This window comes from Salvelinus alpinus, chromosome 31 (assembly GCF_045679555.1).
Source record: "Salvelinus alpinus chromosome 31, SLU_Salpinus.1, whole genome shotgun sequence".
NCBI classification, from domain to species: domain Eukaryota; kingdom Metazoa; phylum Chordata; class Actinopteri; order Salmoniformes; family Salmonidae; genus Salvelinus; species Salvelinus alpinus.
Genome location: NC_092116.1, coordinates 10,253,238 through 10,267,772, shown reverse-complemented (window position 1 = coordinate 10,267,772; position 14,535 = coordinate 10,253,238). Strand labels below are relative to the sequence as shown.

General features: G+C 41.7%; 1 protein-coding gene and 1 long non-coding RNA gene across 5 annotated transcripts in view; one reads left to right on the top strand and one right to left on the bottom strand.

The window, feature by feature from the left end:
- LOC139561629 (rap1 GTPase-GDP dissociation stimulator 1-like) overlaps window positions 1-14,535 on the bottom strand; it is a 52,468-nt gene that overhangs the window by 24,374 nt on the left and 13,559 nt on the right. For 2 of the 3 annotated variants that reach the window (XM_071378851.1, XM_071378849.1), the window contains exons 5-6: window positions 6,161-6,286; window positions 2,379-2,525 (exon numbers count right to left, since the gene is read on the bottom strand). In XM_071378851.1, the coding sequence (XP_071234952.1) occupies window positions 2,379-2,525; window positions 6,161-6,286 (273 nt within the window). The remainder of the gene's footprint in view (window positions 1-2,378; window positions 2,526-6,160; window positions 6,287-14,535) is intronic. The other variant, XM_071378852.1, reaches the window with a different exon arrangement.
- LOC139561631 (uncharacterized) lies at window positions 6,242-9,750 on the top strand. 2 transcript variants are annotated; one of them, XR_011672171.1, is made up of 4 exons: window positions 6,242-6,320; window positions 6,590-6,647; window positions 6,872-6,913; window positions 9,487-9,750. It is a non-coding gene; the product is annotated as an uncharacterized lncRNA (long non-coding RNA). The 2 variants fall into 2 exon arrangements; XR_011672170.1 differs by lacking the exons at window positions 6,242-6,320; window positions 6,590-6,647 and having other exon boundaries at window positions 6,701-6,913.

Below are 14,535 nucleotides of genomic sequence, written 5' to 3'. Positions count from 1 at the left end.
GACCTCGCACCTGGATAGACTATAAAGGCTCTGCAAGGAAGGTTGTGGGAGAATAGACAATCTAATTACAAACCGGAGAGTGACGTGTAAGGGGGACAGAGAAATGGCTACAGCATAAGCTAAGGAGGGACACCCCCAACTACAAGACAAGCCGTCAGTACTTTAAGAGGAAAATTACTAAGAGCTCAAGCAGGACACAACAGAAAGCAATGGACAGACCACTCTCCAAGGCACACATATGCTCTTGCACCGCTACCTCCTGCCACCATAGTGAGTAAAGGCTGAGTAGCATAAACTTGAACACTGGCTAACATATAGGCTAGAGAGAGTGACAATGACTTAAAGGTCCAATGCAGCTGTTTGTATCTCAATATCAAATAATTTCTGGGTGACTGACCGTTAAATACCTCACTGTGATTGTTTTCAATGAAATGGTCAAAAACAAAAATTGCTTCTTAACAATGAGAAATTTCTCAAGCAAGAATTTTGCTAGGACTGGGAGTGGTCTGGGTGGGGAGGGGAAAACGGAAAACTAGCTGTTATTAGCAGAGAGGTTTGGAACTCTTTCTTGTTGGTCTATATCAATAAGACTCCACAACAAGGTGCAGAATGGTTCAATTTGCATGCTGGGGGGCAAGAGGATCCTCAGCTCCTCTAAAACCATTGACAACTGTGTGCCGTTTTAAAGCAATGTTAAATAAATGTTAACTATTTGGTTCTAATATCATCACCTATTGAAGAACATAGTCAGAACTACACATGTCCGATTATTCCATGTAAAACAGTTCACGGTCTTGTTCAGGGGCAGAACGACCGATTTTTACCTTGTCAGCTCAGGGATTCGATCTAGCAACCTTTCGGTTACTGGCCCAACACCACTAGGCTACCTGCCGCCCCAAGGGTAGCTACACAATAACTCTAAATAATTGGCCACCATTAATTGGATATTTCAGTGATATAAAATAAAACTAGACGTGACAAGTATGAGTGGTTTAGGTAAATTTCCCATGCTTTGTGGGCTGTCTGTCAGTCAAAGAGCAGAGGGGCGCATTTGCCGATTTACTGTCATCTAATGATGTTTATTTTGCAAGCTACCTAGCGAAGTTAGTTAACACGATCCCCTTTTCAACATTGTTTTTAAGAGTGTTTAATCACGATTGCTGCTGACAGACATGATAGAATACATTGATTGATGGACCACGTCAAACTGGCTAGCTAGCTAATAACAGATCATGTCAATATGGCTAGTTAACGAGCTAACTTTCAGGGGATAAACTAGATTGCTATATCCAAATAGTTTGCTTTGCCATCTATAGTGGTGATGACAGTAGTCCGACTAATAACTTCCAGTACGAGGACTGGCCGATGTCAAGCTCTTTCCAAAAGCCTAATCTCTGATGAGGCAATTTAAATGACACATTGTTTGCTTAGCTAGCTAGCTACATGCCAAATGGATAGGTTACGCTCACAAAATCGGAAAATACATGATCAACTGATGTTTACTGATCATAAAAAGCATGCAGTTACTTGCTGTACATCTCTGATGATAGAGCAAAAAATGTGCACAATTGTTTAGCATGAAATAATCGGAAATTTGTAGTTCTGACTATGCTGTTCAAGAGGTGATGAGATTACAAACAAATAGTTAACATTTAAAACGGCACATAGTGGTCAATGGTTTTAGTGGAGCTGGGAGTCTCCTTGCCCCTCAGGAGCCAAATCGAACGCTCTGCACCATATTGTAATGTTTTATTGATAATGACCTATTAACTAATTTACCGCCTGGTAATGTCACCAGGCAGGCAAAACTCCAACCCACCAAAACAGCTGTTACACTAAAAGGGCATTAGCATAATTTTCCCTATTTGCCAGTACTATTCCAACCTCAAAGTGTGGAAATGTATTTAAAAACACAGCAAAATATAATTTGACTGGGCCTTTAAAAGACAGTTCACTTCAAAATCAAAATTCGGCAGACATTTTCAGACCTCAATAGCAGTTGATATGAATCCATGCCCCCATGCCATCTAATGAGAAGATCCAGTTAAATGAAAATATAGGCACAGTCTAATAGTTTGAAATTAGACTGTGCCCATGTTACCAACTGATTTGGATTTGAGGCATATAGCTGAATCAACCCAACAGATGACGTGGAACGTGGACTCATCTCGTCAATAGACTACATAAATGTCGGATTTTTTAAAATAAAATCACACAAACGTTCATATTAAAGTGAACTATCACTTTAAGACTGGATAAAAGGTGTCAACATAACGTCTAGAACAGTCACCGACACTGCCAAAGTAGATTCATTCTTAAAAACGTTTACTCTGTTTAGTTTGGTTAATGTAGTTTACCCAGGGGGAGTTGGTCATTACCATTATCATTGCTATAGTTCATCAGCATGCCACAAAAGACAGTCAAGAGCTTCGCATTGTCCGGGTCAGTATTTTGGGACAGTGACTTTATGTGTCCAGCTACTATCTGAGCCCCTCCCGCCAGGTCAACTGCACTCCTGCCCTCATCTGCAAAACAAAGAGGTCAGGGGGAAATCAAAAAAGAAGAAAAATCACAATCACAACAACCAACCTGGGGGAAAAAATCTATTAAAAAAAGGGAGAGAAAGTTAAGCAAGCAGTAAAAATAAATAAAAAAATACACAAAATCACATAAGTAAATAACACATGCTATAGAAATACAGCCGTAAATAATAATTATAATAATGAATCATAACGTGAAAAAGGAGAGGCAAAACAAAAAATTACTTGAGGCAGCTAACTAGAAATTAAATCGCACCATAACCCAAGCTAATACCTGTTGCACATAGCTCGGAGACATGAAATTACATATTGTGCGTTTTGTAGTTTGTTTTGGTTAACCCCACCCCAAACCTCAAAATGTATTGGTGCGCTTGTGGCTATCAGTCTGAAGTGTAGACAAATTGAGTGACAGTGCTGATGAAGCCAATTAGTTAAAAATAAATCCAAATGACCTTGAATGCTAATTGATTTACATCACAGGTAGATGCTTCCAGATTCATGGTCAAATTCTAATACAGTGTGGTTATGAGTGGAAGAGACAACCGTACTACAGAAGTAATGGAGACAGGTTATGCATATGAGCATGACTGTGAACAGCAAACGTATGGTGGTTGAGTGACTGAATCCCAGCTGGATTGAATAGAGAATAAGTCTGTTCGCTTTGTGCAATAAAAAAATCCTGCATCTTGGGAACTGAAGACCAGACAGCCTAGGGACCATGGGAATTGAAGTTGTCACACTCAGTGACTCCAGTCTGTTTTTATGAAATCGTTTTTAGCAGACGCCTCATTGAGTGGCCTTAATTAGCACCATATTACTACAGACCACAGTACATTTTTAGGACACTGCTCTGCTCAACATAGCAATCTACTACAGCCATGCAAATATATGCTAAACCAAATTAAAAATGCAACAATTTCAAAGATTTTAGTGAGTTACAGTTCATATAAGGAAATCAGTCAATTGAAATAAATTCATTAGGCCCTAATCTATGGATTTTACATAACTGAGTCAATTGAAATAAATTCATTAGGCCCTAATCTATGGATTTTACATGACTGGGCAGGGGTGCAGCCATGGGTAGGCCTGGGAGGGCATATACCTACCCACTTGGCAGCCAGGCCTATCCACTTGGCAGCCTGGCCTACCCAATCAGAATGAGTTTTCCCCACAAAAGGGTTTTATTACAGACAGAAATACTCCTCAGCACTGCCCCCCCCCCCCCCTCCATCCCCCCTCAGACGATCCCGCAGGTGAAGAAGCTGGATGTGGAGGTCTTGGGCTGGTGTGGTTTCACGTGGCCTGCGGTTGTGAGGCCGGGTTGGACGTACTGTCAAATCCTCTAAAACGAAACATGGGACCAACACTTTACATGTTGGGTTTGGATTTTTGTTCAGTATATGATTATTTTTTACATGATTTTGGATACAATTAGCCCGTGTCATATTTATAGAACATCAAATGAACCTCACTAAAGGGTTAAAAATGTTGTCAACAATGTTAGTTGGGTCAACAACAAAAAAAGGGGGGATTAGTTGGTGCTCCTGAGGATAGGGGTTAAACTTTAAGGACATCACCTTTGCCTGCAGACACCACACGTACTGTAGACCAGGACTGCTTGATGTGCCAAGAGATAATGTAGCAAGATAGACCATCAACATAGGGAGGCCATGTGCTCTCATGGTAGCACCATCATGTGACAGTACACTAATGTTAGACATAAAAGGTTAAAAAAAGTATATCTGAATTGTGTTAGCCGACACGGGAACATATCGACACATAATAAAGTGTGTGCTTGATGATGGCAGACGAAATGGGGATGTCTGGGACGTAGCTAGCAGAGGAAGTGTTACAGTATGGGCCTTGTCAGTATATTATTGTCTGCATTAGTTGTTTTAACACAGGAACATATTGACACATTATACAGTGTGTGCTTAATGATGGCGGACAAAATAAGAATGTCTGGAGCGCGCAGCTGCATAGCTTGCAGAGGAAGTGGTAGATGAAGATTTAGGAAAAGAAAAGAGGTGAGAGAGCGAAAGAGAGATGGGCAGGGAGGGGGAGAGAGAGAGTTGTAGGAGAAACGAAGCAGAGAAAGCAAGGGAGGGACTAAACAAATTGCATGGAATCTGGTTGCCATTGATGGACAAAATGCTGGTACTGTTTTTCTGCTGCTAGGTCTGGAAGTTGTTTGAATGCACAACGATTGGCAGTTGAAGCGGTCAGTTTGTCTTGTGGTAATTACATTTTGAAAAAGGGCCAGTACCGAACAACTACAGACTCCTTCTAAAATGATTTCTTCAGTGGTGCCCCCGTTAAGAGTTGAAAACAGCTGCAGCTCCGACTGAAACACACGTTTCTGCCACTATGCTCTTACACTCTTTATGATCCTATCAAACCATAGACGTCTCACCTTTCAGTGATGGGAGAAACAATGCAACAGAAACAATAGCTGCCATTAAGGCCTCAACGCAACACATTTTCCCCTTAAATGTATTCACGACAAGGCTTGATTAATTAACCTAAATCTTTATTCTAGTTACTTTTTTGATGCGACGGCCGCATTTGGTCTCCAACGAGGTCTGGAGGGTCCAACTGAAATTTGGTTATATTTCCTCGCCGTCAAGATTTAAAAAAAAATAAAATTGTCCTCTATCCATAGTTGTTTGAATTTGATGCTCCCTGACTGTCTAGCTTTCATTTTGGTGATTATTTAACGAGCTGGACACAGTCAAAAAAACTATATGAATGTAGGTCCATTCTAATTTCTACACTTCCCGTAACCCAAAAATGTTTTACTCAAACCAGAAAGAACACCCTTACGGGCCGGATCTGTATGTTTGACACCCGTTCTAGAGGAATTGGGGGAAGTGATTGTAAGCAGTTTTATCTTTGTGTGACGGACACCCTCACCTTCAAAGTCTGTCTGGGGAAAGAAGTGCTGCTCTCAGCAGGAACTCAGGGCTGACTAGTTCCCCAGACTGACAGGGGATGGGCAGTCACCCTGGCGCCTATTAAAATGGACAGAACAGAATACCTGAATAGTGTTATATTGGAGCTGCTTAGCGAAGCTTTTGCTACTCAGATGAAAAATTATGGATTTCACATTGACTTTCGGGTAGAACCATGGAATACTATAGTCATCTCACAGTAGAGAGCCAGTATTTTCAGATACTTTTGGCCCTTTATGGCCAGTGTATTCCAAATTATCACCAGAGTATTTCCCACTTGTGAAACAGGCTAGTCAATATCCCATTATGATGACCTAAGACTAAACCGATTTTCAACATATCAATGCCATACAAAAGAGCAGATATTGCTAATAGCCGGTTCGGATTCTGCTGACACCAGTATTCCCCAAGATGTAAGGCACCTCCTCAGGGAGAGCAGAGGGGGGGACAGTTGTCAAGTAAAGGCACTTCAATACTTCCTCTACAATTACACCTAGGCAAGATAACCCCCCTCCTAATAAAGTGACCTCCCCATGTAAAAAAATGTATATAATTTTTTTTTTTTTGGTGTGTGAAAATGTTGATGGTGGAACCCATTGACACCGATCCCGGGTCCTTTTCCACCCGGTGAGAAAAGTGTAAGGGAAACCTATGACAGGGTGTACTTACGGCTGTCGTAGCAGATGTTGCCTAGGGCACGGCCTGTCTGCAGCAGCACCTCGTGGTCCTTGGAGTGGAGCAGCTGCACAAGGGGGGGGATGAGGCTCGCCTCCACACAGGGGCTACGCATGAACTCTGGAGGGGAGACGAAGCACAGGCAGGAATAGCAGTTAAGTTTGAGAGTGAAGTTTCCCCTAGGTACAGATCTAGGATCTGCTTCCCTTCCCCACAATCCTAATCTTAAAGGGATACTTCAGGATTTTGGCAATGAGGCCCTTTATCTACTTTCCCAGAGTCAGATGAACTTGTGGATAGCACTTTTATGGCTCTGTGTGCAGTTTGAAGGAAGCTGCTAACTAGCGCTAGTGCAATTGCTAATGTGACGACCCTCCCACTCTGTCTGCCGAATTCTTTCTCATTGCTCGTTTTCCTTATTAGGATGTCGGTGGGCGAAGCCGGGAGGATCGTCAGCGAAATGGGACACACCTGGGTTCGGGTATGTCCTGACGATAAATACACCTTCCCATTCATTAATGAGGCTCGCGCCATGCAGACACACTGTTGGATTTTGGCTGTGGCATTTTGTGTCTGTTTTGGCCCCTCATTATCACATCAATGTATGCAACCACTCACTTGCACCATTGTTACTTGTTTATAGGTTACTTTAGTTAATAAATATATTTTGTTATTCCTTGAGCTCCACGTTGTCTCCTTTTTTAGGAGCCTGTTCGTGACAAGTGGGGGCTCATCTGGGATTATAAGGTTGGTTCCTAGACATTTTGGTGGATATTATTTTGTTGCATTATGATGGGTTAATGCTATTTGGGATGCACTTTGGTTGGTATTCACTGCAAAGTCTTATAGGTGTGCGGTATAGTGCCTTGTGACAGTTTTTTGTTGTTTTTGCGCTGCTTAGTAGGCCCAGTGTTGGTTGCCTTTGTTTTTTTGGTAAACTTACCACTGCGTTGGATAGAGTAACATTGGTTAGTTTCCAGGTCCCTGCCCAGATTGGAAACTCTTGCTCTACTTGCTGTTGGGACATCGGTCTGAGGTGAGTACAATCTGCTGTGTACCTCAGTGGGAGATTTGGGCAGGGTAGTGACACTTACTACCCGGAGCTATAGCCTGTCTTTTCCCCTGTTAGGCTTAGCGACGTGTTCCACTTTGGAATACGTTGGGCATGGTTATTTTTGTGTGGTGTCTGTGGACTGAGCAGTGGTCTCGTGGGAACATCCGTGGCTTGGGGGGAAACAGCCAGTGAGCTGGGGTGTTTTTCCAAGCCAGTGGGATTTTCCATGACAACGGGCTACAGTGCATAATTACCCACTGCGAATCTGCACGGAGACTAGGGTGGAGTTATTGTAGGATTTGGGGGAAGTTCCTTATATCTGATCTCTCTCCTGTGGTGCCCAATGTGATTGGTGCTTCTCTTGTTGTGGTCTGGTGTGTTCAGCAGAGGGGAAGAGTGAGATTATTTTTAGTAGTGACTGATGTGTAATGTACACTAGTTCATACGTGTTCATCAGAGGAACTGTTAGAATGATGTACTAAAGAACAGCTGTTGAAGATCGCTGATCACGACCAGGTTGAAATTAGTCTTCAATTCTGTTAGGTTGATATTGAATGCCAATCTGATGGAGTGTGGTATACTAGAAGTTAATGGCCGCTCCGATCTTGCTAGGGCTAATGGCCGCTCTGTTAGCCCTAGTAGTCCGTCTTTTGAACAACAGAAAGAACTGCTTTTGTTACAACTAGGGCATGAGCAAGCTAAACTAGAGCATGAGTGGATTTGGGAGTGGGTGTTAACACGATCATGCTCGAGTTTAACTTGTTTTAAATATGAAAAGCAATTGGAATTTAAACAGAATTTGGAGAGTGCAAAAATCAAGCTGCAACAAGGGTGGCTAGAGTTGGTTAGGGAAGGAAAGCTCTCTGGAGTTTGCTCTGGGAAAGTGACCCAGATTTACCTACTGTAGGGGTCGCTCCTCTCTCGGTCAAGTCCCAGACACATCTGTTGCCAAAATGTAATGAGAAGGACCCTGAGATGTTCTTTTCGTTGCTGACGCTAGGAGTTGGCCTGATTCTGATAGCACTTTAATGTTAGTGTTGACTGGTAAAGCGCAGGAAGCATATTTAGCTCTTAGTGTAGCCGACAGTGTCAGCTCTACTAAGGTTAAAATGGCTGTTACAGATTTACGAATTGGTTCATGATGCTTACCGCCAACGATTTAGAACTTTAAAAAAGGCTGATACAGACTCATGTTGAGTTTGCGTGAGTTATCTTCAGTTTAATTGCTGGTGTACCGCTTCTGCGGTTATGACTTTCCATGAGCTGTGTGATCTGATTATGCTATAGCAATTTAAGGATACAATCCCTGATCGTATAGCCACGTACATGAACGAAATGTGAAGACTGTCTCTGAAGCTGCGGTTTTGGCGGATGAGTATGTTTTGACTCAGAAAATTGTCTTTGCAGGGCCCCACATTCGGAGTGAGTGGGGACGTTTGGCGAGATTTGGTGTTCGCCCACTAGTTTATGGGCAGAGTTTCATCGAATGTTGAGCCTGGCTCCCGTGGTAAAGCTGACTTTAGTCAAGAGTAACTACTGTCATGGTTCAGGTCATTGGAAAAACGAATGTCCTGTTCTCGGGGCTAAGGGTAAATTAAGTACTCGCGCTAACGTTAAACCTAAGCCTACGGCGTTAGCAGTGCCTGTCCCACATTTGTTCAGTCGTGTCACACTGTTTCATGCCCAGGGGCATGTGAAAGTCCCAACTGACCCAGATTGTTTACCTTTCGTCACTTGGCTGGTGAGCGTGTATGGCCTGTCGTGTCCATCTCTAGTGGGTTCCTCTAAACCGTCACTTGTAGGGATTCCCGATGAGAGCGCACAGTTTCCCCAGAGGTGTTCTGAGCGTTGCATTCCGTGAGCTGTGGTGACCTGGTCACTGCACCGGCTAATGACGATGTTACAAAGAAATCTGTCAATACTTACCCTGTTATTCTGGTTTCTATGCCCTGCTCTGATCTAATCAAGGAGCCACGGGCTGACCCCACATTAGAAGAGTCATGTGACGGGCCACTGTTTATTTTGCTGTCCTGTTCTGTCACTCCAGTCTGTTCCCTTCTGTTCTCGTTATCGTTCCTCTTAAAGGTTGCTTTGCGCAAAGGTTGCTGAGGTCTGGGGAGGACGAGGTGGGCTGGGGCAGTATTGTGTTTGGTTGGTGTGGTGTTCCAGGGTCATTGGTGATCCCCGGGTTTTATGGGAAGGTGTGTGTGTGACGACCCTCTCACTCTGTCTGCCGGATTTTCTTTGCTCTCGTTTTCCTCATTAGGATGTCGGTGGGCGGAGCCGTCGTCAGCGAAATGTGACAACTGGGCCCGGGTGTGTCCTGGGGATAAATGCACCTTTTCCCCCATTCATTGAGGAGTCTCCACACAGACACTGTTGGATTTTGATTGTGGCATTTTGTAGCTGTTTGCTTTGGCCCCTCAACACCCCTCATTATCACATCAATGTATGCAACCACTCACTTACAATACACCATTGTTACTTGTTTATAGTTTACTTTAGTTAATAAATATTTGTTATTCCTTGATCTTCACGTTGTCTCTTTTTTTTTTGACGGGCTACGAGCTGGTTCGGGACACTAACTAGCATTACCCAGAGACTTTCCAGTCATTGCGCTCTCTTCTGCATGCTAGCCGATACAATAGACTTCCAGTCATTACCCTAACGCTAATTAGAATTGGCTTGTGCAACTGCCTCCAACTTCCTTACATTCTGGACACAGATATAAATGGTTTCCATTTTGGCCAAAATCCACAAAATGACCCATGATCAGTGTCTAGGTGAAACTTCCCCCTCCTACCACTCCGAATGGACCATAAAGAAAGGTGATGCCGTGCGGTCTCGATTAAAGACGCAGTCCAGGATCCTAAGTATTTAAATATTGTACATACAAACTGCCAAAAGAAAAAGAAAAAAAAACTCCAGGGACTCGTTTTGCCTTGAGCACTACTTTCAAAACTACTGACTGAAATGATACAACCTTTAAACTTCTGATTACAGCTTCAAACCAAGCATTTCCATGCCCTTGTTTCGGTGGGAATGGGCTTCAGAAACGTAACCACTCTCAAATTCATAGAGCTATGGATGCAATGACTGACCATTCATTATATCATAACACTACCAACACTGCTTACACAGTATGGTAACCTAACACCATCACACTATCCAGGGATTTTCTTGGTATGCCTTTGACACATTTTCAGGATTGAAAATCGCTTTCAATGTGAACTTAAACTAGATACAAAGTACATAGAAAAGAGGTCCATCTTTTTTTTACTTGAAAAATCACAAATAAAAAGCTAGAACTGAAAGTATAGATTGTTTGATCCAAACACAGCATTAGCCATGGCAAAATGCATAGAATTGCAGGAAATTTGCTATAAAACAGCAACATTCTCAGCTCCATGGAGAAAATTGGCATGAAGGTAGCCAATGCTAACTAGTGTTAGCACAATATACCCATAGACTTTGTCACTGCGCTAACGCTAGTTAGCAACTTCCTTCAAACTGCATGCAGAGACCTAAAAATGTTATCCAAAAGTTGACCCCACTGCAGAAGTAGATAAAGGACCTCATTGCAAAAATGTCTTTACGCCGCCAAGATGTGGGCCTCTAATATTCTCTCTACAATCCAGCCACGCCCACCACCTAAACCCCCTTTTGATCTGGAAAAAAAACCTTGATCAAAAGCAACAGAGACAAAGGATGTGACGGGCTCGTAATGCTGAAAGGACAGCGACCGTAATACTAGTGCACGTCATATAGGACTGGGCACTTTTTGTAAAACACACAGGCTGATAAAGACCGTCACACACAGCATGAGGATGAAGAATGAGCAACCCATTCACTCTGACATAAGCTCTAATCATAAGAATACATTTTTACAAAACAGGCTATGCATTTCTCAATCGAAATGTACAACTAATACTTCCCCTTGCAAACATCTTGATCATTTTTAGCACACAAAGTAACTAGTGATCTAAAGTTTAAATGCAACAATGTTGCACATGCATAACGGATCATTTTCAGAGATATCGCTAACAGCAATAAAACACCCAGTTCCACTCACCTGATTGTATTTTAATGTTTAAGGACTCAAAGATATCCTAATAAAATAAAATCAATCACATTTTCACATAAGACATATTGACCAGATAAAGTCTAAAAATATAGATTAATTTAACAGTCCAGCACAACTTTCCTATGCATTGTTTGAATTTATATATTGAAAGGTTTCTGTTTTACTCAGATAAATTATTACATTTCTTTAAATCAAATTGTTATTTAGCCTATTTCTCTTTTCTGTCTGGAAAACACAGATGGTGGACAATCTATTCCTATTATTTACTGAATGTTTCTTACCAACTGAATACTGTTGCGTAGAGAGTTTGGCCGTTTCAAACGGTGTATATTATGAAATAAAATGAGCAGTTTTTTATTTTTATTATCTTGTTGATTGATAACAAACCAAGAGCACTGAGCATGACTACAACAAAAATAAATCATATCTCCACCTCCACAATCCTTGCTACTTTGTTCTGTGCAATCTGCAGCCTCCTAATTTCACTTGCTGATGCATTTCCCCAGAACAGTAGTTCACCTGACTTTCAAGTAATGCTTAATCTTTCCTGGTAAATATTTAGCTATCTTTCTGATCATGCATGCAGTTACATTTTTTTTTATTTTTTTTATATATATACATAATTAGTTATTAGAGACGACCATGATAAGCAGGTGTCTAGCTGCACTCCTAGTAGTTTGGTTTCTGTCACTTCCTCAATTTGTTCTCCTCCCATACTTAAATTGTATCTCATGCTATGTTGACCTTTTCCTGGTGGAACAGACCAACTTAACTTTGGTTTTCTTGGTGTTTAAAACAAATTTGTTCCGGAAAACCCACTCCCTGATATTTTCCAAATCTACTTGAGGTTGCTGAACCTGTTGAATCAATTGATCAGTTGAAACGTAACTTCTCTTTGAAAGTTAACCACTCCTATTTGCCATTGTTTCAATCTAAACCTACAGGAAAGTGTGTGCCCTCAGGCCTGGAAGGAAGCTAAATTAATTATGCTACCGAAGAACAGCAAAGCACACTTTAATGTTTCAAACAGCTGACCAATCAGCTGGCTACCATGCTTTAGTAAACCTTTGAACAAAACTGTGTTTGACCAGATACAATGCTATTTCACATTAAACAGAATAACTACTGAATTTCAGCATGCTTATAGGGAAGGGGACTCAACATGTATGGCACTTTCAGCCAATCATTGCTTTTGTGTAAGAAATTGCTAAGAAGATTGTGGGAGCTGTTTTGTTCGACTTCAATACAGCTTTTGATATTATCAAAAACAATCTTTTTTCTACTGTTGAAAAAAGACGAGTGTGTTATGGCTTACATCCTCTGCCATACCGTGGATCAAGAGTTACCTGTCTAAGAGAACACAGAGGGTGTTCTTTAATAGAAGTCTCTCCGACATAATCCAAGATGGCTGCCAATCAGTCATTCTGTTTGTATGTCTGATCCTTGAGATCTGAGTTAAGAGTTGTTTTAATGACCCGATCATGTCTACAGAACTAAACACTTGATGTGAAGGTGGATGCTGTATATAACTATTATTTTTAGATCTGTCTCTATTTTACAAAATGTGTTTGTACAAATATGTCTGATTGAGAGACTTTTTCTTCCTCGAGCTGCTCGTAACTGTAGCCTACACCTTTTTGGAGTTAGAGCGAACAGAGTCAGGAGAGTCTGTCTGAGCGCAAGGCCTGCTACTCGAGCGCAAGGCCTGCTACTCGAGCGCAGGTGCGCACTGAAGGCTAGGAGCGGAGAAGCGGTTGACAGATTGGAAAACCTGATGCACCGTGTGACAATCTACGTCGTTGTACACAACGTCTACTAGTCGTCACCTGTGCTGAAAGACCTCTAGAAACCAGCATTATGTATCTATTACTGTGCTTGCCCTTTACTCAATGCCTTCCTGGATTAAATAGGCTGAGTGATCAATGGGTGTGTGAGTTATCGTCGCCTTATGCCCTACAATTTGCAAACACTCCAACGAGACCATGTTAATACCACCAGGAACTTGGTCTCTCTCTGTAACTGCATTTGTCCCACTCTCAAACGCAAGTGGGGCTACACATGATAACACACTTCCAAAAATCGCAAACTCTTGAATTACTTTTTTTCTGTGTCGAAAGACTCAGCTCGTTTCATTGACAATGGTGCTGGCTCTGCCAAGTCCTCACGCAATGGGCAACAGATGTATTGTTAGGTTTTTATTGTTGATCTCTGGTAATGTGCGACCAAACCCTGGGCCGGTTAGATACCATGCAATCGACCGACTCCCTATGATTTTAAAAACAGCAGGTTTTGGCCTCTTCCATGTTAATGTCAGTCTATTTCCAAAAATAGACATGATTAGAATATGTGCCAATACGACATAATGTTTTTTTTTCAGAAACTTGGCTCAAGAAATCTTGTTTAAAATTTCTATTGATGGTACAGGGTTTTTAAACCTGACCAAATGAGTAGAGGGGTTGAAATTCAAATCAAATGTTATTTGTCACATGCGCAGAATACAACAGGTGTACACCTTACAGTGAAATGCTTACTTACAAGCCCTTAACATGTATTTTTCTAAACTGCATTGTTGGTAAAGTAAAAAATAGATGTAACAAATAATTAAAGCGCAGCAGTAAATAACAATTGCGAGGCTGTATACAGGGGTACCGGTACAGAGTCAATGTGCGGGGGCACCGGTTAGTCGAGGTAATATGTACATTTAGGTAGAGTTAAAGTGACTATGCATAGATAATAAACAAAATAGCAGCAGCTAAAGGAGGGGGGGGGGGGGCGATACAAATAGTCTGGGTAGCCATTTGATTAGCTGTTCAGGAGCCTTATGGCTTGGGGGTAGAAACCTTTTGGACCTAGACTTGGAAGACATTTAGAATCAGTGTCAGGGACAATCCCTGGTTTTCAGATAACTTGGCAGGATTAATTAGAAAAAAACGTATCTTGGGCTCAAGCTAGACATACAAATGCTCCTATTGACTGGGCCTCCTTAAGAGCGCTAAGAAACAAAAATACAGGATTGATCAGGAAGTCCAAATCAGATTTCTACAGTACCAGTCAAAAGTTTGGACACACCTACTCATTCCAGGGTTTTTCTTATTTTTACTACTTGACATTGTAGAATAATAGTGAAGACAAACTATGAAATAACACATATGTAGTAACCAAATAGGTGTTAAACAAATCAAAATATATTTGACATTCTTCAAAGTAGCCACCCTTTGCCTTGATGACCGG